At 43.2% G+C, this 23,317-nt stretch overlaps 1 protein-coding gene across 2 annotated transcripts; it reads left to right on the forward strand.

Moving 5' to 3' along the window:
* Nucleotides 1-19,432: 19,432 nt before the first annotated feature.
* On the forward strand, nucleotides 19,433-21,599 carry LOC124788339 (2-(3-amino-3-carboxypropyl)histidine synthase subunit 1). 2 transcript variants are annotated; one of them, XM_047255597.1, is made up of 4 exons: nucleotides 19,445-19,549; nucleotides 20,156-20,335; nucleotides 20,417-20,582; nucleotides 20,692-21,599. In XM_047255597.1, exons 2-4 carry the CDS (start codon nucleotides 20,304-20,306, stop codon nucleotides 21,043-21,045), a joined length of 552 nt encoding a protein of 183 aa, XP_047111553.1. In that variant the 5' UTR covers nucleotides 19,445-19,549; nucleotides 20,156-20,303; the 3' UTR covers nucleotides 21,046-21,599. The 2 variants fall into 2 exon arrangements, with proteins under 2 accessions (XP_047111552.1, XP_047111553.1); XM_047255596.1 differs by having other exon boundaries at nucleotides 19,433-20,335.
* The last annotated feature ends 1,718 nt before the right edge of the window (nucleotides 21,600-23,317 follow it).

The following is a 23,317-nucleotide window of genomic DNA, read 5'->3' on the forward strand; positions in this document are numbered from 1 at the left end:
ACATATATGCATTTCTCCTCAACAACAACGACAATTAGCATTCTTAGCAAGGTTTTAAATATTTGTTTATTCGCCATTTCCGCTTACTATAAACACCAACGATCTGTTGAAAACGCCTCTGATACGTATGCAACATGGTACTTCAAAGTGTAAAATGTCATTCGAATCAGAAGTAGCACAGCCGAGTGTAAAAGTTATAAACGAATTCGTCTATATATATGTGGAAAGATACATCTGTAATTACAAAAATATGCTTGTTGATATTACAGTAAAGTCCCCAAAATATTGCAGAAGCTCGCACATCGCAAATATTTTACGCTTAGGATGGTGTAGTACATGACAAACGTTATCAGGATTATTTACTGAAAGACGTCGTTCCTGTGACTGGCAGCAGCAAATGCTATCGTGTAATAGAAACAAATATATAATCCTCTGCTAGCAGAGTACTAGGAAAGAAGGAAATTTTGCAATTACTCCACCAAAGGCTCCTATGGAGAATATTATAGCTAATATAGAGGCGGAGATTCGGCAATTATCACCACATTTTGCTGATGAAATCAGGATGGAAACAGCCAGGATACGACATAAAGCTAAGCCACCTAGCAGTACTTTGCCTGAAGGAGAAAAAAATTGCTCTGAGCACTATGGGACTTAATTTCTGAGGTCATCAGTCCCCTAGGACTTAGAACTACTTAAACCTAACTAACCTGGTCGCGCGGTTCCAGACTGTAGTGCCTAGAACCGCTCGGCCACTCCGGCCGGCTGAAGGACAAAGGAAGGTGTTACGGGAGATTAATGCGGATAGGAATATTATTGTAGTTACTACTGATAGGGGTAATACTACCGCTGTGATGAAGAGTGAGGACTACCAAAGGAAAAACAGTGACCTTTTGAATTCTAACACTCATAAAAAGCTTCATAAGGATCCTACAACGAAACTGTTAGGGGCTACCAATCGATTAATAAAAAAGTCTTCCATTCCTACAGAGGATAAAAAATATCTATGTAAAACGGAAGCTTACCCTCCTAGATTATATGAGCTACCGAAGATAAATAAGCCTAATGTCCCATTGAGACCGATGGTGAGTGCTATTGGATCGCCTACTCAAGAGTTGGCTAGACATCTCGCCTCCTTGCCACGACCGAATATATAGACTAAAAATTCTGTGCACTTTATTGAAAATTGAAGGAGATTTATGTCAGCCCAGATGACATTCTTGTTAGTTTTGATGTGGTATCCATGTTTACTATAGTTCCTGTTGACGAAGCTCTTTCATACATAGGTGATATGTTTCCCACTGATATAGTAGCTCTGTTTCGACATTGCCTGTATGATAATGAGTTTTATGAACAAACTGAAGGAGAGGCCATGGGCAGTCCTCCGAGTCCAGCTGCAGCTAATCAATTCATGGAATTTTTTGAACATCTGGCGCTGCAATTTGCCAGTAAAGGCCCCTTGAAGTGGTATCGGTATTTGGATGACACTTTTGTGGTGTGGAATCATGGTGAAGAGGAATTGGGGGGTTTCTTGGAGCACCTAAATAGCATTAATCCAAAGATACAATTTACTAAGGAGAAGGAGAGCAATAGACAGCTAAATTTTTGGATGTATCAGCAATTAAATGGTCAGATGGGAGCCTAGGGCATAAATTCTATAGAAAAGATACACACACCAACGTCAAGGATTCGAACCATCATCCTAGGCACAAGAGAGGTGTCATTAAAACATTGGTGGGCAGAGCTAATAAGATCTGTGCGCCAGTGTATTTGCAAGATGAACTAAATCATTTATGAATGGCTTTTAAGAAAAATGGATACACTGACAATGAGCACTTCATCCCAGATGAAAAGTATCTGACAACATTCAGCAACAACAGTCAGCTGGAAAAGTTTTTCTTTCATTTATTCGCAAATTACAGACCATATTTGGAAAATTCCGGCCAAGTTCCAAGTTGAAACGATCTTTAGACCCACCATGAAAGTTAGTGAGTGTTTGAGATCATCGAAAGATGCATGACATCCCTTAGCAACTCCAGGCGTGTTTAAAATTCTGTGTAGCTGTGGGAAGGCTTATATTGTAACAACGAAAAGAAGTGTCAATACCTGCTTAATCGAACACAAAAGGAACTATTGACTAGGACATACCGACAACAAATCAGCTGTAGCGGAACATGTTTTTAAAGACTGTGATCATAAAATAGAATTTTGTGAGACAAGCATGCTAGCCAGGACATCACAATATTATGCACATATGTATAGGAAAGCGATAGAGATTCAGAAACACCACAATAATTTTTGATAGAAAAGAGGAAGGCTTAAAGTTAGACAAGATATGGTGGTAGACTTTGCACCAATGATGTGACAATCAATTACCTTCACTCGAGAATAATGACGTTAGTCAGAGGTAAACTTACAGTCAGCCCCATGTGACGTATGGTGGTGCCCTCTATGTGCTCTATATAAACGGGACCTCCACGGCCTAGGACCCTCACACACACACACACACACACACACACACACATACACACACACACTCACACACACACACACATACACACACACACACACACACACACACCACAAGCATTCCGAGTCTTGGATCAGTGCAGACAGGACGTCTCTGCTGCTGACCGCCATTCGCAGCATCCGAAGTGCCAACACTCTGCACCAAGGCGCAGGAGGGGTCCACGCACTGATTGGCTGTCGTGCCCCCACCATTCCGGCATGCTCCACCCTGCCGCAATCCTGTGCTGGGACGTGGGTATAAGTACCCCATCGATAGTCGTCGCAAGCCAGCAGCGGTAGCAGTCACTTCAGAGGCTGCTGCTCTTCCAGGCCTGATAGGCAGAAGTATCTTTCGCCGAGTTTGCCAAAGATTGACTTCGAGACGCACGCCGCCTGAAGACCCGAAGATCGCCAAGAACTTCGAGAACTGGCGAGCAGAAGGCACCGTTTGCCCACTACAGCAGGAGCAAAAAGAGCAAAATTGTCATACAAGAGTCAGCAGACTCGCGGACTCCCGTGTGCCTGCACACAACTCTCTTCTAGCTGCAATACAAATTGATCTGGATCGATCTGTATTGTGCTTTGGGACCACTAGGGCATGCTGTGAGTCAGGAACCCCTTCACGCGGGACAGTCCATGCTCACTCGATTAGCAATCTGTCATCTTTCTTCCCACTTCTAACACTCCTGGACCCACATACACAAACACCAAAACCCATTTCATATCAGGAACCACCTCTCCCTCCCCTCACAACTACCTGGAGGACCAGGCGGAATTCTAGGTGGCACTGAAAGATGCAGCAGCCAGGTACACTAGCAAGGAGTCCACCAACTGCAGTAGTCTAAAAGACATGCAGCAAACCACAGTAACTGACAACACACCTGCAGCAGCACAGACTACCTCCAGGGCAGGAAGCACTGACACCAGATGCCTCAACATCCCAGCAGCTTACGGTCTTTAAGGAGGAGTCAAGGAAGAGAAAGAAGTCAGACTCCCCAACTGTCCCTACATCCAACGCTTCCAAGACAAGTAGGGGCAAGCATGCCAAAAGCACCACAGACGAGGACAGATTCATAAGAGCCACCCACACAGCACCGCCCAGGCACCTTCATACCGCCACACCGGCACCCACAGCAAACGTATTTCAGATGCTATAAACCTTTGATGGAGTAGGAGACCAGCCCTTCCCAGCTCCCAAGCCCACCACAAAAACCACACTGAACATTGTACAGTGCGAGGAAATGTATGACAAACTACTAGAGGCCACCAGGGCAGTTGCAACATCACCCTTCTAGTTCAAAAGGACGTATATCGAATTCACATCCAGACGCTTGAGGACTTTGAAAAGACAACCGAACAGCTGAAAAAAAAGGAAGTGGGGCTGCTACACATTCTCCACGGTAAAAGGTAGCACCACAAACCTTGTCATGAGGGGCCTGCCGTTCAGGACATCCATTGCTAAGGTCAAAGCAGAACTAGAGAAGATCCAGATCACTACCCACTCTATCATGCATGTCAATCACCCAAGACCGGGGAAGACACGCCACTGCTGGAGATCATGGCTGTCGACATATCAAAGAACAGGTGGCTACGGAACCTTACCTCCCTTGCCAAAACCGATATTACTATGGAGAAACCGAGAAGACGAAAGGATCCACATAGGTGACAAGGCCTGGATGATATAGCCAGACACTGCACAATGTAGGTCAAATGCCCTAAGTGTGCAGGAAACCATCCAGCCACAGAATGCCAGAAGGAAAGCGACACCCCACCTACATGCGTCCACTGTCACAAACACCACCATGTGAACTACATGGGCTGCGAAGTTGTGAAGGCACACATCGCCAGACAACAGCGCCCACCAGCGATTTGGTGACCAGGTATCACGTATGCCAACACAGCAACAAGAGACACCCGCCAGCTGAACATCCCACATCGATCTGTGCCACCGTCCCCAACAACAACCAAGGCAGCCCTGATGCAAACAATCATCCCACAAGCGCTACCAGAAGACGACAGGCCAGTCACCATGTGAATACACAAAGAAGCAGTCACAGTCGCAGTTGCATCCACCATGGAAATTATGACCAAGAACATAGCTAAACAGTTGAACACCACAGTTCAAGCCGCCCTAGGGACAATAAGCAACGTACCCAACAGTCAATAATGGCTGCATAACATTAAGGACTAACTGTTGTTGCCTGGAATGCTGGGCGCAAGCTGGTTAACCAGCAGGGGGAATTCAGGCAATTCCTGCATGAGGAGACGGTTGACATCTGCCTAGCACAGGAAACCAGCCAGAAACCAGCCTGAAACCAGGAATCAATGTTAGAGCAGCAAACTATAATTGCTCTACAGGACCAACAGACAAACTGCAGGAGGAGGAATCGCAGTGTGTATGAGTACAACACTACAGCAGTACTCCTTCAATCTCCCTCAACTGACAACAACCAGAGTAGCTAGCAAAACAATATGGGGGGCAATAAACTTTATACCTATCTACATACCAACCACAGGAAATCTCGAACCACAGGACTTCGACATGCTGCTCAGAATACCAGGAAACGTGTTCCTCATGGGAGACTTCAATGCAAAGCACACCAGCTGGAACAGTCGCCTAACAAACGCCAGTGGCAGAAGACTACACAGAGCTGTAATCTGGAACAACGCCAGTGTTGTCGCCCCTTTTGAGCCCACTATCTATCCAACAAACAGAGGGCAGCCTGATGACATAGATTTGGTTGTAATTAAGGGCCTGCAACTGCACGTAACAGCCACACCATTGTGCGTACTGTCCTCCGACCATGTCCCCGCCGTATTTGACATCGACCTACATGGAACAGAAAAGCAGCACAGGGGCATAAATATCAGAGGAATTAACTGGCGAGCATACAAAGAGACCCTAGAAGACACACTAAGCACAATCCCAGACATGGCAACAGCAGGAACTGAGGCCTTGCTAATGCACATTACAACACATGAAATGGAGGCAGTAGCAGTAACAGCCCCACAGAGAGAACAGTGATTGAGGGATAACTATAGACAACTACCCCATGAAGTGCTAGTCATGATTACAAGGAAAAATAGGCTCAACAGGGAATGGCATGCCACATGACTACCCACCACAAAGTGGGAAGTCAACAGACTTCAGAGGGAAATCAACGCAACAGTACCGCAGCACCGAAGCAGGGAGTGGGCAGACAAGGTTGCCGTGCTAAACTTGCAGGGCCAGTCGGCATGGAAGACAGTGAAGCACATCCCGAGCCACACAAACGGAATACCACCTCTCACAGTCAGTAACAACACAGTCTGTGAACCTGATGCTAAGGCGAACGCACTAGCAGACTTGATCATGGGAACTTCCAACTCATCGATCAACTAGTCGACCAGATACACCTAGAATTAGTAGTGCAGCGACTGCCAGCCTTCCTAACCCACCGAGACGAACAGAACCAGCCAGAATGCATATCAGAAGAGGAAGTGGCAGCGCAAATACGCTGGGTCAACACAAAAAAGGCCGGCAGACCAGATCTCCTCACAACATGCTGATCCAGCAAATGCCACCGTTAGCCAGCCCGCTACTAACACCTGCATTCAACAACATCATAAGCACAGGAAGCTACCCTAAGGCCTGGAAACATGCCGAGATCATAGCAATCCCCAAGCCAAGAAAAGACCACAAGTTACCAGAGAGCTACAGGCCCATCAGCCTGCTGCCTACACTCTCTAAAATATTCGAAAGAATGTACGCCAAGAGACTGCTAAGGCACGTAAATGATGAGAGAATCCTTCCAGACGTTCAGTTTGGATTTAGAAGTGGGTACTCCACTACCCAACAATTACTACAACTTGTCAAAGAAGCCCTCGATGCCAGAGAGAGACGTGAATATTTCAAGGCAATATTCTACATCTACATCTACATTTATACTCCGCAAGCCACCCAACGGTGTGTGGCGGAGGGCACTTTACGTGCCACTGTCATTACCTCCCTTTCCTGTTCCAGTCGCGTATGGTTCGCGGGAAGAACGACTGTCTGAAAGCCTCCGTGCGCGCTCTAATCTCTCTAATTTTACATTCGTGATCTCCTCGGGAGGTATAAGTAGGGGGAAGCAATATATTCGATACCTCATCCAGAAACGCACCCTCTCGAAACCTGGCGAGCAAGCTACACCGCGATGCAGAGCGCCTCTCTTGCAGAGTCTGCCAGTTGAGTTTGTTAAACATCTCCATAACGCTATCACGGTTACCAAATAACCCTGTGACGAAACACGCCGCTCTTCTTTGGATCTTCTCTATCTCCTCCGTCAACCCGATCTGGTACGGATCCCACACTGATGAGCAATACTCAAGTATAGGTCGAACGAGTGTTTTGTAAGCCACCTCCTTTGTTGATGGACTACATTTTCTATGGACTCTCCCAATGAATCTCAACCTGGTACCCACCTTACCAACAATTAATTTTATATGATCATTCCACTTCAAATCGTTCCGCACGCATACTCCCAGATATTTTACAGATGTAACTGCTACCAGTGTTTGTTCCACTATCATATAATCATACAATAAAGGATCCTTCTTTCTATGTATTCGCAATACATTACATTTGTCTATGTTAAGGGTCAGTTGCCACTCCCTGCACCAAGTGCCTATCCGCTGCAGATCTTCCTGCATTTCACTACAATTTTCTAATGCTGCAACTTCTGTGTATACTACAGCATCATCCGCGAAAAGCCGCATGGGACTTCCGACGCTATCTACTAGGTCATTTATATATATTGTGAAAAGCAATGGTCCCATAACACTCCCCTGTGGCACGCCAGGGGTTACTTTAACGTCTGTAGACGTCTCTCCATTGATAACAACATGCTGTGTTCTGTTTGCTAAAAGCTCTTCAATCCAGCCACATAGCTGGTCTGATATTCCGTAGGCTCTTACTTTGTTTATCAGGCGACAGTGCGGAACTGTATCGAACGCCTTCCGGAAGTCAAGAAAAATAGCATCTACCTGGGAGCCTGTATCTAATATTTTCTGGGTCTCATGAAGAAATAAAGCAAGTTGGGTCTTACACGATCGCTGTTTCCAGAATCCATGTTGATTCCTACATAGTAGATTCTGGGTTTCCAAAAACGACATGATACTCGAGCAAAAAACATGTTCTAAAATTCTACAACAGATCGACGTCAGAGATATAGGTCTATAGTTTTGCGCATCTGCTCGACGACCCTTCTTGAAGACTGGGACTACCTGGGCTCTTTTCCAATCATTTGGAACCTTCTGTTCCTCTAGAGACTTGCGGTACACGGCTGTTAGAAGGGGGGCAAGTTCTTTCGCGTACTCTGTGTAGAATCGAATTGGTATCCCATCAGGTCCAGTGGACTTTCCTCTGTTGAGTGATTCCAGTTGCTTTTCTATTCCTTGGACACTTATTTCGATGTGAGCCATTTTTTCGTTTGTGCGAGGATTTAGAGAAGGAACTGCAGTGCGGTCTTCCTCTGTGAAACAGCTTTGGAAAAAGGTGTTTAGTATTTCAGCTTTATGCGTGTCATCCTCTGTTTCAATGCCATCATCATCCCGGAGTGTCTGGATATGCTATTTCGAGCCACTTACTGATTTAACGTAAGACCAGAACTTCCTAGGATTTTCTGTCAAGTCGGTACATAGAATTTTACTTTGGAATTCACTGAACGCTTCACGCATAGCCCTCCTTACGCTAACTTTGACATCGTTTAGCTTCTGTTTGTCTGAGAGGTTTTGGCTGCGTTTAAACTTAGAGTGAAGCTCTCTTTGCTTTCGCAGTAGTTTCCTAACTTCTTTGTTGTACCACGGTGGGTTTTTCCCGTCCCTCACAGTTTTACTCGGCACGTACCTGTCTAAAACGCATTTTACGATTGCCTTGAACTTTTTCCATAAACACTCAACATTGTCAGTGTCGGAACAGAAATTTTCGTTTTGATCTGTTAGGTAGTCTGAAATCTGCCTTCTATTACTCTTGCTAAATAGATAAACCTTCCTCCCTTTTTTTATATTCCTACTAACTTCCATATTCAGGGATGCTGCAACGGCCTTATGACCACTGATTCCCTGTTCTGTACATACAGAGTCGAAAAGTTCGGGTCTGTTTGTTATCAGTAGGTCCAAGATGTTATCTCCACGAGTCGGTTCTCTGTTTAATTGCTCGAGGTAATTTTCGGATAGTGCACTCAGTATAATGTCACTCGATGCTCTGTCCCTACCACCCGTCCTAAACATCTGAGTGTGCCAGTCTATATCTGGTAAATTGAAATCTCCACCTAAGACTATAACATGCTGAGAAAATTTATGTGAAATGTATTCCAAATTTTCTCTCAGTTGTTCTGCCACTAATGCTGCTGAGTCGGGAGGACGGTAAAAGGAGCCAATTATTAACCTAGCTCGGTTGTTGAGTGTAACCTCCACCCATAAAAATTCACAGGAACTATCCACTTCTATTTCACTATAGGATAAACTACTACTAACAGCTACGAACACTCCACCACCGGTTGCATGCAATCTATCCTTTCTAAACACCGTCTGTACCTTTGTAAAAATTTCGGCAGAATTTATCTCTGGCTTCAACCAGCTTTCTGTACCTATAAGGATTTCGGCTTCGGTGCTTTCTATCAGCGCTTGAAGTTCCGGTACTTTACCAACGCAGCTTCGACAGTTTACAATTACAATACCGATTGCTGCTTGGTCCCCGCATGTCCTGACTTTGCCCTGCACCCGTTGAGGCTGTTGCCCTTTCTGTACTGGCCTCGCTCAGCCCACGCCACACAACCCTTGCTACCCGTGTAGCCGCTTGTTGCGTGTAGTGGACTCCTGACCTATCCAGCGGAACCCAAAACCCCACCACCCTATGGCGCAAGTCGAGGAATCTGCAGCCCACACGGTCGCAGAACCGTCTCAGCCTCTGATTCAGACCCTCCACTCGGCTCTGTACCAAAGGTCCGCAGTCAGTCCTGTCGATGATGCTGCAGATGGTGAGCTGTGCTTTCATCCTGCTAGCGAGACTGGCAGTCTTCACCAAATCAGATAGCCGCCGGAAGCCAGAGAGGATTTCCTCGGATCCATAGCGACACACATCATTGGTGCCAACATGAGCGACCACCTGCAGATGGGTGCACCCTGTACCCTTCATGGCGTTCGGAAGGACCCTTTCCACATCTGGAATGACTCCCCCCGGTATGCACACGGAGTGCACATTGGTTTTCTTCCCCTCTCTTGCTGCCATATCCCTAAGGGGCCCCATTACGTGCCTGACATTGGAGCTCCCAACTACCAGTAAGCCCACCCTCTGCAACCGCCCGGATCTTGCAGACTGAGGGGCAACCTCTGGAACAGGACAAGCAGCCATGTCAGGCGGAAGATCAGTATCAGCCTGAGACAGAGCCTGAAACTGGTTCGTCAGACAAACTGGAGAGGCCTTCCGTTCAGCCCTCCGGAATGTCTTTCGCCCCCTGCCACACCTTGAGACGACCTCCCACTCTACCACAGGTGAGGGATCAGCCTCAATGTGGGCAGTATCCTGGGCAACCACAGTCGTAGTCCGATCGGGGGATGCGTGGGACGAGCTGGCCGTCCCCGACAAACCCCCATCTGGAACCCCACAGTGATGCCCATTGGCAACAGCCTCAAGCTGTGTGACCGAAGCCAACACTGCCTGAAGCTGGGAGCGAAGGGATGCCAACTCAGCCTGCATCAGAACACAGCAGTTGGAGTCCCTATCCATGCTAAAAACTGTTGTGCAAAGAACGTCTGAACTAATCTACAGAGAGCGCAAGCAAATCGACACAAAATTTAAACGGTTATTAAAATACAAGATTGCCTAGTAAATGCAGTAATGCTGCTACTTGCGCACTGCTGACACACTGCTCGGCGGCGGAAGGAGATTACGCGATTTTACACTATTCAGGTACTAAAACGCGATGCTACAACTCTCAAATACTGTAATACGCCCGAAATTTATGAATTAAACAATGCAAGTACCAAAAACACGCAAAGAAATTAAGAATTAAACTATGTAACAAATGAGTGAGCTAGGAGTATATGACTTGCTGCTGCAGCTGCTTATCCAACGATGGCAGGGACATCACAGGTGCATTCGACTCAGTGTGGCACAAGCGCCTCCTGTACAAACTGCTCACGCAGGGGGTACCCGTATCACACATAATGTTGCTGAAGAACTACATCATAGGGAGGTCCTTCAATGTAAGGGCGCAGGAGGGCCCCTCCACTATATGGCACACCAATGCTGGAGTACCACAGGGCAGTATCCTGGGGCCTCTACTATACATTTTGTATACAGCCAATACTTCAACGATAGACCAAGTCCACCTAGCCTTGTATGCAGACGGTACTACCATGTACTCAGTCAGTACCAACGCAGGACACCTTCAGAGCAGACTGCAGAGAGCCTGTGACAAGCTAACGACATGGGCCACCAAATGGCACCTCTCATTCAATGCGATGAAAACACAGGCCAACCCCATATGCCACAGACATATCCCCAGAAACTACCAACAGGTAGAGGTAAGGGGCACCCTGGTACCATTGTAGAGCACAGCAAGGTATCTGGGGGTAACACTGGACCTAACATGGAAACCACACATAGTGGACACTTAGAAGAAGGCCTACGGAAGACAGCCCTCTACATCTACCTTGCACAGGTGCGGCCAATACTGAAGTATGCTGCAGTTGTATGGGGTAACGCTGCTCCCTCACACCTCAAGAAACTCCAGACAGTGCAGAGCCGTGCACTGAAGTGAGCGCTGCACCTCCCACACCAGTTTCCCACGTTAGAGGTGCACCAGATGGCAGACATACAAATGCTCACCATGAGGATCCGTCAGACTGCAAAAATCTTCTACAAGAAGATGCGGGACTCGCCAAACCAGCTCATACAGCAGCTGGGACAGCAGGTTCACTGAATGGCCATGACCAGATGGCTAGATCTCCTGTGTGAACGAGGAAGCATGCATGTGATCACCATATGAACGTGAGAATGAATGTAGAACTATAGACATAAGCAAAGCAAAAGCCCCAGTCGCTAGACATAGTTAGACCAATCAATTCTGGCAATCAAAAAACCACTGAAAACACCATACAAACAGCCAACAATAACACCCCCCCCCCCCTTAAGCTTAATTACCAGGCAGTCAATCAATCTAGCTGGCCACCCCAGTCCATCCCTCCATTAGTCCATAAGCCCCTAAGGCCTATCACCTGTCAACAGCAACCCCTTCTTAGGCTTACTTACCAGGCAGTCAAACAACCTAGCTGCCCACTCAAGTGCAATACGTTTCCATTGTCTATCCCTCCATTAGTTCATAAGTCCCAAAGTCCATCAGCCTTAATAACTAAATAACTATCTCACCCATCATCATTATCACTAGATTTAAGAACACACTCATACCAATTTAATATGTAAGGAAGGTTGTACTGCATAATCCATAGCAATAGGATACTTCATGTCCATCACACCAGATGTTCAACGTACCCACACGTCTGCCACAGAAGCAAAATCGTCAAGAGCACCTCACTCTTCACCATAATTACTAGGTTTAAGAGCACATCCATCCCAACATAGTATGCAAGATAACATGCACTGTAGAGATACAATCAACTCATGCCCATCATTGCTAGGCTGTCAGTATCGACAAGCCTCACACAGTACAAAATTGTCGTTAGGACAAGCGCCACCATCGTCATTAGTTTTAAGGCACACCCTCATTTAAATCACACTCACAACCATAAATCAAAAAAATCGTTCTAAGAAATAACGTAGTTTACACAGGCCACTGCATCCTGCGGTATCTGTAGAAGTAAATTAGCAGCAAATAAACCCATCAATACCACATTATCACTGTATTTCTCACCCTAGTAACGAAGTTAGAAGGAGATGCATAAATGCAAAGACTTCTTGAATGCCGAGGTACCCAAGACACCTCCTCTAAGATGCTGCAGCTGCCTGGGGCCCTATTCTATTTCGTTCATACCGATCGGTGCAGTGGGTTAATCTCGGTAGTGACGTCATTTTTGGTTTTTTATCCAAATTTCCTATTCAGTAAGCTTCTGATACCTGTTACGGATTGGTCCTCCCTCCGTATTTTAGATTACGGTATGGCCGTGTAGTTCGGTTAGCTGTGGTTTATTACAAGTATAATTTGTTATTTTAAACATACTGAGCGGTTTTAGTTTTGGATTTAGGGTTTAAAGATAATTAAATATCAAGACATCGGATCTGCTTACGTATATTACATGAGTGTTAGCTGAAATTACTAGTGACTTCACGTACTCTTTCCCGCAAATGGTTTACTTATTAACCATCGAAATGCGTTTAAAGCTTTTAAGTAATAATGCAAAGGAGTTTTGTGAAGTCTGAGAGAGAAAAACTTCAAAAATTTCCTGCATTTATGGCTTACGCCCGCATCATTCGGCAACCAAGTCAGCCTGTGTCTCTCTCGAATACAATTACATAAAATAAAACAGTGACGTGATATGAATTGTAGTAGCGAAGTTTATAAGGTGATGAACTCCTGTGGCAAAGGGTGTAGGTTCGCATACTGCTTGATGGGAAGATTTTTCTTTTTTTCCTCTTCGTTTTTGCAACACATTCTGAGACTTTGTTAATCGTCAAAGTAAAGCATTTTTCTGAAATATTCGTTGTAATTTACACATAATAGCCCGCTTTCTCAGTAACGAGTATCTCCGATTTCGTGACTTCCATACGTTTAAGAAATGAAAGATGAAATTACTGTGCATGAAGCAACTGACAGTGACATTTATACTACTTCTTGTCACAAACAATTCACCATTTTTCCTTTTCGGAATACGTAGCGATTTCCGAGAGTGTGGCAGACAGGAATCTAAGAGCACAAGGTAAATTACTGCGAATGAAGCTAACAGCAATCGTCTTTATACTCTAGCTTGTCACAATTATTTATCTGAGATCGAATCCTTAACAACAGTAGACAGAGATGAAAGGTTCCCGCCACAATATTTTCAGGCTATACCACCATATATGAAACATTTTGATTCATCAGATGCATGTTATAAAGTACAAGGAACTTCTATAGCTGTACTCGTCACACGCTCTCGAAAAGGCGATTTTTTAAATTCTGTTTTTATGAACCAAATCGTTGATGTATCATTTAGGGAAGTAGGCTACTTCATCATTTGGATCTCTAGGAGCGATCGACAACCACATTCTATGCATCTTCTTTTTCTTTGACACTTCTTAAACAATTTTTTGGGGTCATGGATATGTGTTCAGTCTATGCAACTAACTGAAGGCAGTTTGTATATTGCCATAAGCGTTTCACTTCTTTTATTTGTGAAGCACCTTCACGAATAAAAGAAGCGAAACATGTATGGCAATAAACAAACTGCCATCAATTAGTTACATAAACGGAACGTACCTCCATGAATTTTGAAGTAACTAAGGAACGACGGAAAACAGAAAAAATAACGAATTTTTCGGGTGTTTCTATAGATGTATTTGTACAATATGGTACTCCACTCCATTCCTAACTCATATTCAGAAACATAAAATTCAAAACAAAACGTCGATGTGAATGGGAATAAAATGACATAATGTGACACTTAATACAGTTTCCAGGAAACAGTCAATATTCTATCGTTTATCATGCATTCATGGAAGCCCGTGGTCGGTGAAATTTGAACAGTATTACGTACTCTAACCACACTTTTCGGTACCACAGTCTAAGTCTAGACTGTGTCGGTACTGTGAAGAATGGCATGCCTGTGTCGGCTACTAGCTGCTTCGAGTTCGTGCTGCTGTGGCGCTGCAGTGCTCATACGCGGATCTGAGGCAGATTGCCTTTCATTGGTTAGTGTGCGGAGAACTGACGACAGCGTTTCGGTTCGCAAGGACCGTTCGGCAACGCTTACAAAATGCTTACTGAATAATTTTGGGGCTCTGTTTTGAAAACAAGACTGTACGGTGCGCTCATGTACCGAACCAATTGGCAAAATGTTGGAAAGGTACAGAATAGGGCCCCAGTCTGTGTCGTTGTTTGCAAACTTACTTCTATAATTGATGATTTTGACCCATAGGGAATAATGTCTTAAGTCCTACTTGCTAAAAAGTCCCGAATCAAGTCATAAACATGGTCTGAGATTCTTAAGATCTTACAATGAAGAGCCAAAAATCTGGTACACCTGCCTAATAACGCGTAGGGCCCACACAAACACGATGAAGTGCCACAACACGAAGTGGCATGGACTCCACTAATGTCTGAAGTTGTGCTGGAGGGAGTGGACACGAGGGGGTGGAGATCTGTTCTGGACAACATGTTGCAAGCCATCCCGGGATATGTTCAATAATATTCTTGAGGAGTTTAGTGGCCAGCGGTAGTGTTAACTCTCAGAAGAGTGTTTCTGGAGCAACTCTGTTGCAATTCTGGACGTGTGAGAAGTCGCATTGTGCTGCTGGAATTTCCCAAGTCCATCGGAATGCACAAAGGACATGAATGGATGCAAGTGACCCGACAGGAAGCTTATGTGCATGTCACCCGTGAGAGTCTTATCTAGACATATCAGGGGTCCAACTGCACATGCTCCACACCGTTACAGAGCCTCCATCAGCTTGAAGAGCTCCTGCTGACATGCAGGGTCCATGGATTCATGAGGTTGTCTCCATACCCATAGACGTCTATCTGCTCGATAGAATTTGAAATGAGACTCATCTGACCAGGCAACAGTTAGGTTTAACTCCTATGTCGGTGTTGAAAGTCCTATGTCGGTGTTGACAGACCCAGGCGAGGTGTAAAACTTTGTGTTGTGCACTCATCAAGGGTACAAGAGTGGGCCTTCGGCTTCAAAAGCCCCTATCAATGATGTTTTTTGAATTGTTCGATTGCTTATACTCGTTGATGGCTCAGCATTGAAATCTGCAGCAATTTGCGGATGGGTTGCACTTCTATCATGTTGAACGATTCTCTTCAGTTGTCATTGGTCGTGCTCTTGCAGGATGTTTTTCCGGCTGCAGGGCATCAGAGATTTGATGTTTTACTGGATTCATGATATTCACGATACATTCATGAAATGGTCGTATGGGTAAATCCCCACTTCATCACTACCTCACAGATGCTGCATCCCATTGCTCGTGCACTGACTATAACATCACTTTCAAATTCACTTAAATATTGATAACCTGCCTTTATAGGAGCGGTAACCGATCTAACAACTGCGCCAGACACTTTTTGTCTTATATAGACGTTGCCAACTGTGGCACCTTATTCTGCCTGTTTATATATGTCTGTATTTAAAATGCGCATGCCTATACCAGTTTCTTTGGCGGGCTCAGATGATTCAAATGGCTCTAGCGCTATGGGACTTAACATCTGAGGTCATCAGTCCCGTAGAACTTAGAACTACTTAAACCTAACTAACCTAAGAACACAACACACATCCATGCCCGAGGCAAGATTTGAACCTGTGACCGTAGCAGTCGTGCGGAGTTTCTTTGGCGCTTCAGTGTATTTGCTACACTATGTTGATGATGACGAAGTTTGGTTTGTGGGGCGCTCAATTGCGCGGTCGTCAGCCCCCATTCAAAGTCCCAATTTTTTCACAGCCCAATTTCTTACACGGACCAATCTAGCCACTGTCACAAATGATGAGGATTATGATGAAATGATGAGGACAACACAAACACCCAGTCCCCGGGCAGAGAAAATGCTACACTGTGGAACTGAACTGAACGCCTTCTGTGATCAAACAACACGACATTAACCTGAGTGTCGTTATCTAAGGGCCCTGGATCTCGTTATCGCATGGAGCCAACCACAGTCTAACATAACAGTTTTGACACTCCGTCTCGTTTTTGTCACCCTCACCAACAGCAGTGCTCCAAGTGGCCAGTAAGTGACACTTCTGAATACGATATTGGATGAATGCGAATCCTAATGTTTATATTGATTTGTAACATAGTTTTTACAATAGGGTGTTTAAGTAGTGCCATAAAAATCGACAATAACTAAAAAATTTAACGATATTTGTGATTATTTAGTTTCCTAAGGAACCTGACAGATATGGAACGGTGCTTTACGCGACAGTTTATTTACAATTTACGGCAGACATTTTCTGAATGATGTCGTCTTCCTTTTAATAACAAAAATGCTACTAAACACTTGAAGACTTTCCCTTTTACAGAAAGACGTCGTACACCTATCCAATGAAGTAGGGTTTAGTTTGCTACATTTTCAGCCAAATCAGTGAGTGTGCAATGTAGGAAATCTATGTGGAATGTATTAACTACCTTATTTAATGTATCAAATCAGCCAGTACCACTGTATCTTGAGGAAAAACCACACAGACGTGATAATAAATCGTCAAAAGCAATAAAACTGTTTCAGGAAGAGGAGAAACCAATTCCATAATTGTTGCTAAATCAGAGCAACGAATGGCAAGAATCTTCAACACATTCTCTTTTGAAGCAAAAGTAATTAAATGTACAGGTGAGTGACGTTTAAGAAAGAAAGAATCATTAGACTGCATAATTTTTTTTTAAGTGTCGAGGAAAGAGCATGTGATCATAACAACAGACACCAACAGAAATATTTGCTTCTTGTGTGTGAAATGTATTTATTTTTTCCTGCTTTCGGCAAATAAGCTGCAAATTTAAACATATTCGAAAGCATTTTTATCACAAATGAGTTGTAGCATATGTCTTTGAATAACCGTGATTTGGCGGTTTTTACATGTATTTCGTAACATCTCATCTCTCTCGGTAACTTTCTAACGCATGGAACGCAAAAATGTAACAATCATTACGTTAATTAAGTAGAAAAGAATTAAAAAACAAACAAAATTCTTACTACGCACGTGACTGTCTGCTTTCTCATCACTTGGAACGCAAGTGTCGCTCCAGCTGTCTGTCTGTAGCAACTTTCGCACTATAGAATGTTGTGACTGTATTTATTACACTGTGGAGCGAACTGAATTGCACAAGATCTCTTTTTGCAGAATACATGGTGAATACTACCACTTCGTTAACACTCAACACATCTCTCAAAGAACAGAAACCGTTTTTCGGAAACCGTTTTTCGCTGAAGTGTTTAGTTGACCACCCAGAAGCAGTATTGGGAAACTGGTGTATGAGATCCGGTTGTGGGAGCCCCATGTAAATGGGATCTATCAGTAAGACTTTCCCCTCCCTAAAAGTCATTATATATGAGCACAGATCATATTCCAAAATTCTACTCTACAACAGACTGACAGTGAAATAGGGCTTTATTTACATGCATATGTCTGATGATCCTTCATTAAAATGGGAATAACCGCGCCATCTTACAGTCGATTGCTAGCTTTTGTTGATCTAGCAACCTACAAAAAACTGCTGCTATGATGGGAGCAAGTTCTTTTCGCAATCTGTAGATAATAGTACATCCAACATCTATAGTTACAGCGGTCATGCGATTATTGAAAGCAGGAAGCACGTTATAATCTTCTGAAATGAAACACTTTTGGAAGACGAAATTTAATATTTTGGACTATTTCTGTCTTGAAACTTCCTGCCAGATTAAAACTGTGTGCAACACAGGAGCTTGAACTTGGGGCCTTGGCCCCAGGTTTCTTGTTTGAGTCCCAGTCTGGAACACAGTTTTAATTTGCCAGAGGTTTCCAATTAAGGCTTTCTCTGCTTCAGAGTGAAAGTTAATTCTGTTTGGGTGCCCATGTTACCACAGTGCAATCAGATAGATTTTGATCCGTTTCTTGTCCTTATGTAGGGCCAACCCTTCTTACAATTCACTGTCAGCAGTTCCAACCAAAGGTAAACTGTGATACTCTTTAGCAAAATGGCAGGAAGGCATCAGAAGGATCAAATTCAAATGTTCAAATGTGTATGAAATCTTATGGGACCTAACTGCTAAGGTCATCAGTCCCTATCAGAAGGATCACAATGTGCACTAGTGATTAATTGTGATTTACTACAGAAGCAAGTCTCAAAAATTCTGGATTGTGTCAGAGGTCACGAAGCACTCAGAATCGAACGTCACCTAAAACCTGGATTTGTCTCACTTGCTTTGTGACAGCGTCAGAGAGACGCTATCGACCTGAGGATTTTTCATGGCTTTCAGAAACACCCAGTTTCAAAAAACCGCTAACGCCATACATAAATGGTAAACGTATTAGGAGAAGCTATACCGTAGTTGGTATGAAAATTACGTTGTACAGTTGCCGCAGGCTTTGATTCTCGAAACCAAAACACACAGTGATCACTCTCGGGACTAGTGAAAACAACCATATTTGCTATAATAATCCTTACTCACTAGCACTTGCAATGACGTGATTAGTACTAGCGTGTGACACGGTTGCTTTCCCACGAAATTATGCCAAGACTAGATCTGAAACTCGTAAGCGGACTTCCAAACGCAACCAATAACGACACTGGACTACCACGCGAATGGCGCCACTGAAATTGCATGTGGAAACACTCGGATATCGGTGAGGTCACTCGAGCGACACCACTTTTAGTCACGGCAATAAAAGTTTAAATGAAGAGCTCGGCTTTTGGCCCTCTGTCACTTAGACGTTCGTTTCAAACAAGAAAACTAGAATTATAACCTTCTTAGTTTCAGAAATTGACATTGCAGAGAGGGTACGGGGAGATGAAGAAGCTTGCGCAGGATAGAGTAGCATGGAGAGCTGCATCAAACCAGTCTCAGGGCTGAAGACCACAACAACAACAACAACGAGACGGGAGCGTCGCAGTCTATATGCTTCTATGACCTAGGCCCGTAAATTAAACGGCTGTCGACTTTTCTGACTGCCGGGCATTCTGGATGGCTGAGGGATACATGTGCAAGTTTTCGTTGCCTGTGCAATTCAGTTACTGCATTTGAAGTATGTCGTCTGCGTGCTGTGTAGTCTTTGGCAGAGGCGTCAACGACACGTGGTTTTGTGTTTATATCTGTATTCTGTTCTGTAGGACGAAGGAGCAAAAGCAGGATTGCAACCGCAAAGGCGACAGATATTGTCTTTGGAATACATAAGATTTATAGTGAGTGCGTTTGTAATAATAGATTTGCTTTTTATTGTACTTGTAGAAGATGGATGAAAGCAGTAAAGCTGTCGTTGTAACAGCGTCAGCTACACGAAAAGTATTTAAACCCCCAATAAACGTTGTGAATAAAATCCCAGAAGCGTTGGCGGATAAGATTAATTCGCATGAGTTGACCCAAGTACTGCCAAAAAATTATAACTTTGAATTGCCGAAGACAATTTGGCGCATTAAACAGATAGAAGCCAAACGAGTTGCTCTTCAAATGCCCGAAGGGTTGCTCATGTTTGCAACAACAATTTGTGACATTATAGAAGAATTTACTGAAGCTGATACTGTGATAATGGGCGACGTAACTTACGGCGCATGCTGCATAGATGATTACACTGCGAAGGCGTTGCGAGTGGATTTACTTGTTCATTATGGCCATAGCTGTCTTATTCCTGTTGATCAAACGATTGGTATCAAAGTTCTTTATATTTTTGTTGACATCAAAATCGATTCACTGCATTTCTTAGAAACGATTCAGTATAATTTCCCAAAGGAAGAGAAAATTGGTTTAGTTAGCACTATTCAGTTTGTTGCTACCTTGCATGCTGTTGGCAGAGAACTGAGGGAGCTGGGTTACAAAGTAACTATTCCTCAGAGTCGACCACTTTCTGCAGGAGAAATTTTGGGCTGCACTTCCCCAACAATAAAAGATGTCAATGTGTTGATATATTTAGGAGATGGAAGATTTCATCTTGAAGCAGCCATGATAGCAAATCCTTCACTCAGGGCTTTCAGGTAAATCCTTTTAATATACTGATTGTGCTGTCTGTCGTTTGTTATTGCTCGTTTAGTGTGTACATTACTTTGTATGTACAGGTATGATCCTTATGAAAAGAAATTCACTGAAGAATTTTATGATCATTCAGCAATGCTGAAAATAAGAAGTGCTGCTATTCAAAAAGCAAGTCAGGCTTCTAGATTTGGCCTGATATTGGGAACTTTAGGTCGGCAAGGAAATCCCAAAGTTTTGGCAACATTACAGGTAAAACACATTCATGTTGAAGAATTTTGTATGTTTTTAACTCATTAGAAATAATCATTTAATAAATTTCTTCTGATAGACACTTGTTTAAATTTAACTTTAAATACAGGAACGAATCTCACTAATGAAGAAAGAAAGCGCTGTCGTCCTGTTATCAGAAATTTTCCCTGACAAGCTTAAGATGTTCCCAGATGTAGAAGCATGGATTCAGATTGCTTGTCCACGATTATCCATTGACTGGGGGTATGCATTCGCCCAGCCTCTTCTGACACCTTTTGAGGCAGCTGTAGCCTTGGGTTCTGTGCATTGGCAGAAGGACGAGGATCGCTATCCAATGGATTTCTATGCTAACACAAGTTTGGGACCTTGGACTCCAAATCATAAAACAACTCCAGACAAGGATGACACTAAGTGTTGTGGTAAGACTGGCTGTAGTCCCTCACAGGCAACTGGCAAACACTAAAGGAAAACTACTGTTAAATGGAGTCAGTTGTTAGTGTTCTCATGCTTTATGAATCTCTATGGTACATGTTACATCTTCATTGCGAAACATTTTAGAGACTGATTCACTGCTTTTTAATCTAAGAACTTATGTATCAATGTATTTATCACGTCACAAAAGGTTAGGAACTGTGCTTGAAGAGTCATTTGGCTGGATAACAATTGAGTTGTATGCAGTTAATTTTTCAGACCATGATTTTTACCATTGTCATTTCAGTTTCAAGTCTTTATTCTGCCTGTCACAGTATTACGATTTTATTAACATCCATTTTGTGCAGTGTTGTATCCTTTGTTGAATATCAGATATTATACGTGGCACAGATGCAGTAGCCTATACAGTAGAGTGAGTCAGAACGGCTTCTAAATGTTTGAACTAGGACATATAGAGAACTAGATACCGACAGTACCAAATGAGACAGAGAACTGAGAGAGCTGAGACAGCGCCTCAAAAAGTCTATACTTGCCTGTATTTTCAGTGAAATAATAAATACTATGAATAAAGTGATAATATTGTAAGTCTACATGTTCATCTACAGCAAGTTTTTTTAATAGGCCTAGCTCTTGAACTTGTAAATTAAACACCAAAAATGTAGGATCATGGGAACAAAGAACATGGGTAATATTATCAATATGCTTATTGCTTACTTTCGGCCAGTACATTGTTTCCGCCCATTTCCAACCTTATCTAGGAAACGATATATGTGATGTGCTGTACAGATTTTTTGTAGGCATTATGAATGCAGTGTTGATGCCAGTGTGCTGCCTGCCTTTTGAAGAGGAAGTGGGATGCATCTCCTTACATTTACTTCTCCTCACCTGATATCAGCCAATATGCTAGGTGGTGGTTATGAACTTACGTTCCCAGCATGACCTGTGAAAAGTTTCAAGTTATATTGTGCATGTAGTACCAGAGTTGTTTGTGGTTATTGGAGCAAAGTAGTAATCAAGCAAAAATGATTGGATTTTTAAAAATAATTTTTATTTTTAGGCAGCACCTCTAATTCTCTGCTAAATAGTTGATTATTTTTGTGGTCAGATAGTGAGCTCTTTTCTGTTCCAGACTGTGTAATTGCTAAAAATAGTATTATTTCATGACACAAACATTCTCAGAAGGTTAAACTGAAATCTTGTGAGCATGCTTTTGCATTATGTAAATCAAACAATTGCTCCAAAATTATGAACAGGCTTTTGCATTTTATGTATTATTTTAAATAAGATCGATATGAGTATTTTCAGATTTGGAGATCACACAGTACTGCACATTTCAAAGTAAATTATTGCATCTACTCCATGAAATATTTTGAAATTGTGTGATGCAGTCAGATGTCTCCTGGTCTCTCCTCCATACATAAGCTTATTTCATGATTCTTAAATCAATTATTAGCGGTGGTTGATTTGTGCTCTGTGCAAAAATTCCACCAAGTTGTTTCCTGTTTTAAATCCCCATTTCTCCTACAACTTCTTTTCTCTTTTGTCTTCTTACTATCATGTTACAGTACCCCATCACAAATGTTTGCCTCCCTTAGCAATTTAAATAATTTATTTAGTCTCTTCTATCAACATTTTTATCTGTTGAATAGTCTATATATTAACTGATGCTGCAGTGGTAAGTGTTTACTTTGTATCTGGCTTGGCTATAATGTTTACACAGTGCTGTTCATAGTTGCTCACCTGTATTAGTATTTTATTATTCATTAGTAGACATTCCCCTGCATTACTCCATTTAATTTTGTGTTAATAATCCTGTATTCACCTGACCAGAACTCCTTTACTTCTTGCTATCACACGTCATGAATTCCCACTATACCTAACTTAAACCTACCCTTTTCTCAGTTGAGTCTATTCCTTTAAATGAGCTAACATTTCAGGCTCCAGTCCACAGAACACTCGTTCTGTATTGCCTGATGACATCATCCTCCTGAATAGTCCCCATCTGGAGATCCCCAATAGGGGACTGTTTTACCTCAGATCCTTTTATCACCATACCATACATTCGACCTGTGCATTCTCACGAAATATAATGACTATAGTTCCCTCGTTGCTGTCTGCCGTTGAGAATACCAATGTTGCAATGCTGTATTGATTTATCTTACAGAGCCAGATCAGTCAATCATCTTTACTGCTGCTGCCTTCTTCTGAAACCCATGTTAGTCTTACCTCTATAGATAACTGGTACAATGGAATGTGTCCTCTGCCATTCGCTTCACGGTGGTTTGCAGAGTATGGATGTAGAT

The sequence above is a fragment of the Schistocerca piceifrons genome, chromosome 3 (assembly GCF_021461385.2).
Source record: "Schistocerca piceifrons isolate TAMUIC-IGC-003096 chromosome 3, iqSchPice1.1, whole genome shotgun sequence".
NCBI classification, from domain to species: domain Eukaryota; kingdom Metazoa; phylum Arthropoda; class Insecta; order Orthoptera; family Acrididae; genus Schistocerca; species Schistocerca piceifrons.

Excerpts from the sequence above, each read along its gene's own strand:
- LOC124788339 (XM_047255596.1), top strand. The coding sequence starts at position 19,599 with ATGGATGAAAGCAGTAAAGCTGTCGTTGTAACAGCGTCAGCTACACGA. Across the intron at positions 20,336-20,416 it reads CCTTCACTCAGGGCTTTCAG|GTATGATCCTTATGAAAAGA; the intron begins GTAAATCCTTTT and ends TTGTATGTACAG. Across the intron at positions 20,583-20,691 it reads AAGTTTTGGCAACATTACAG|GAACGAATCTCACTAATGAA; the intron begins GTAAAACACATT and ends CTTTAAATACAG.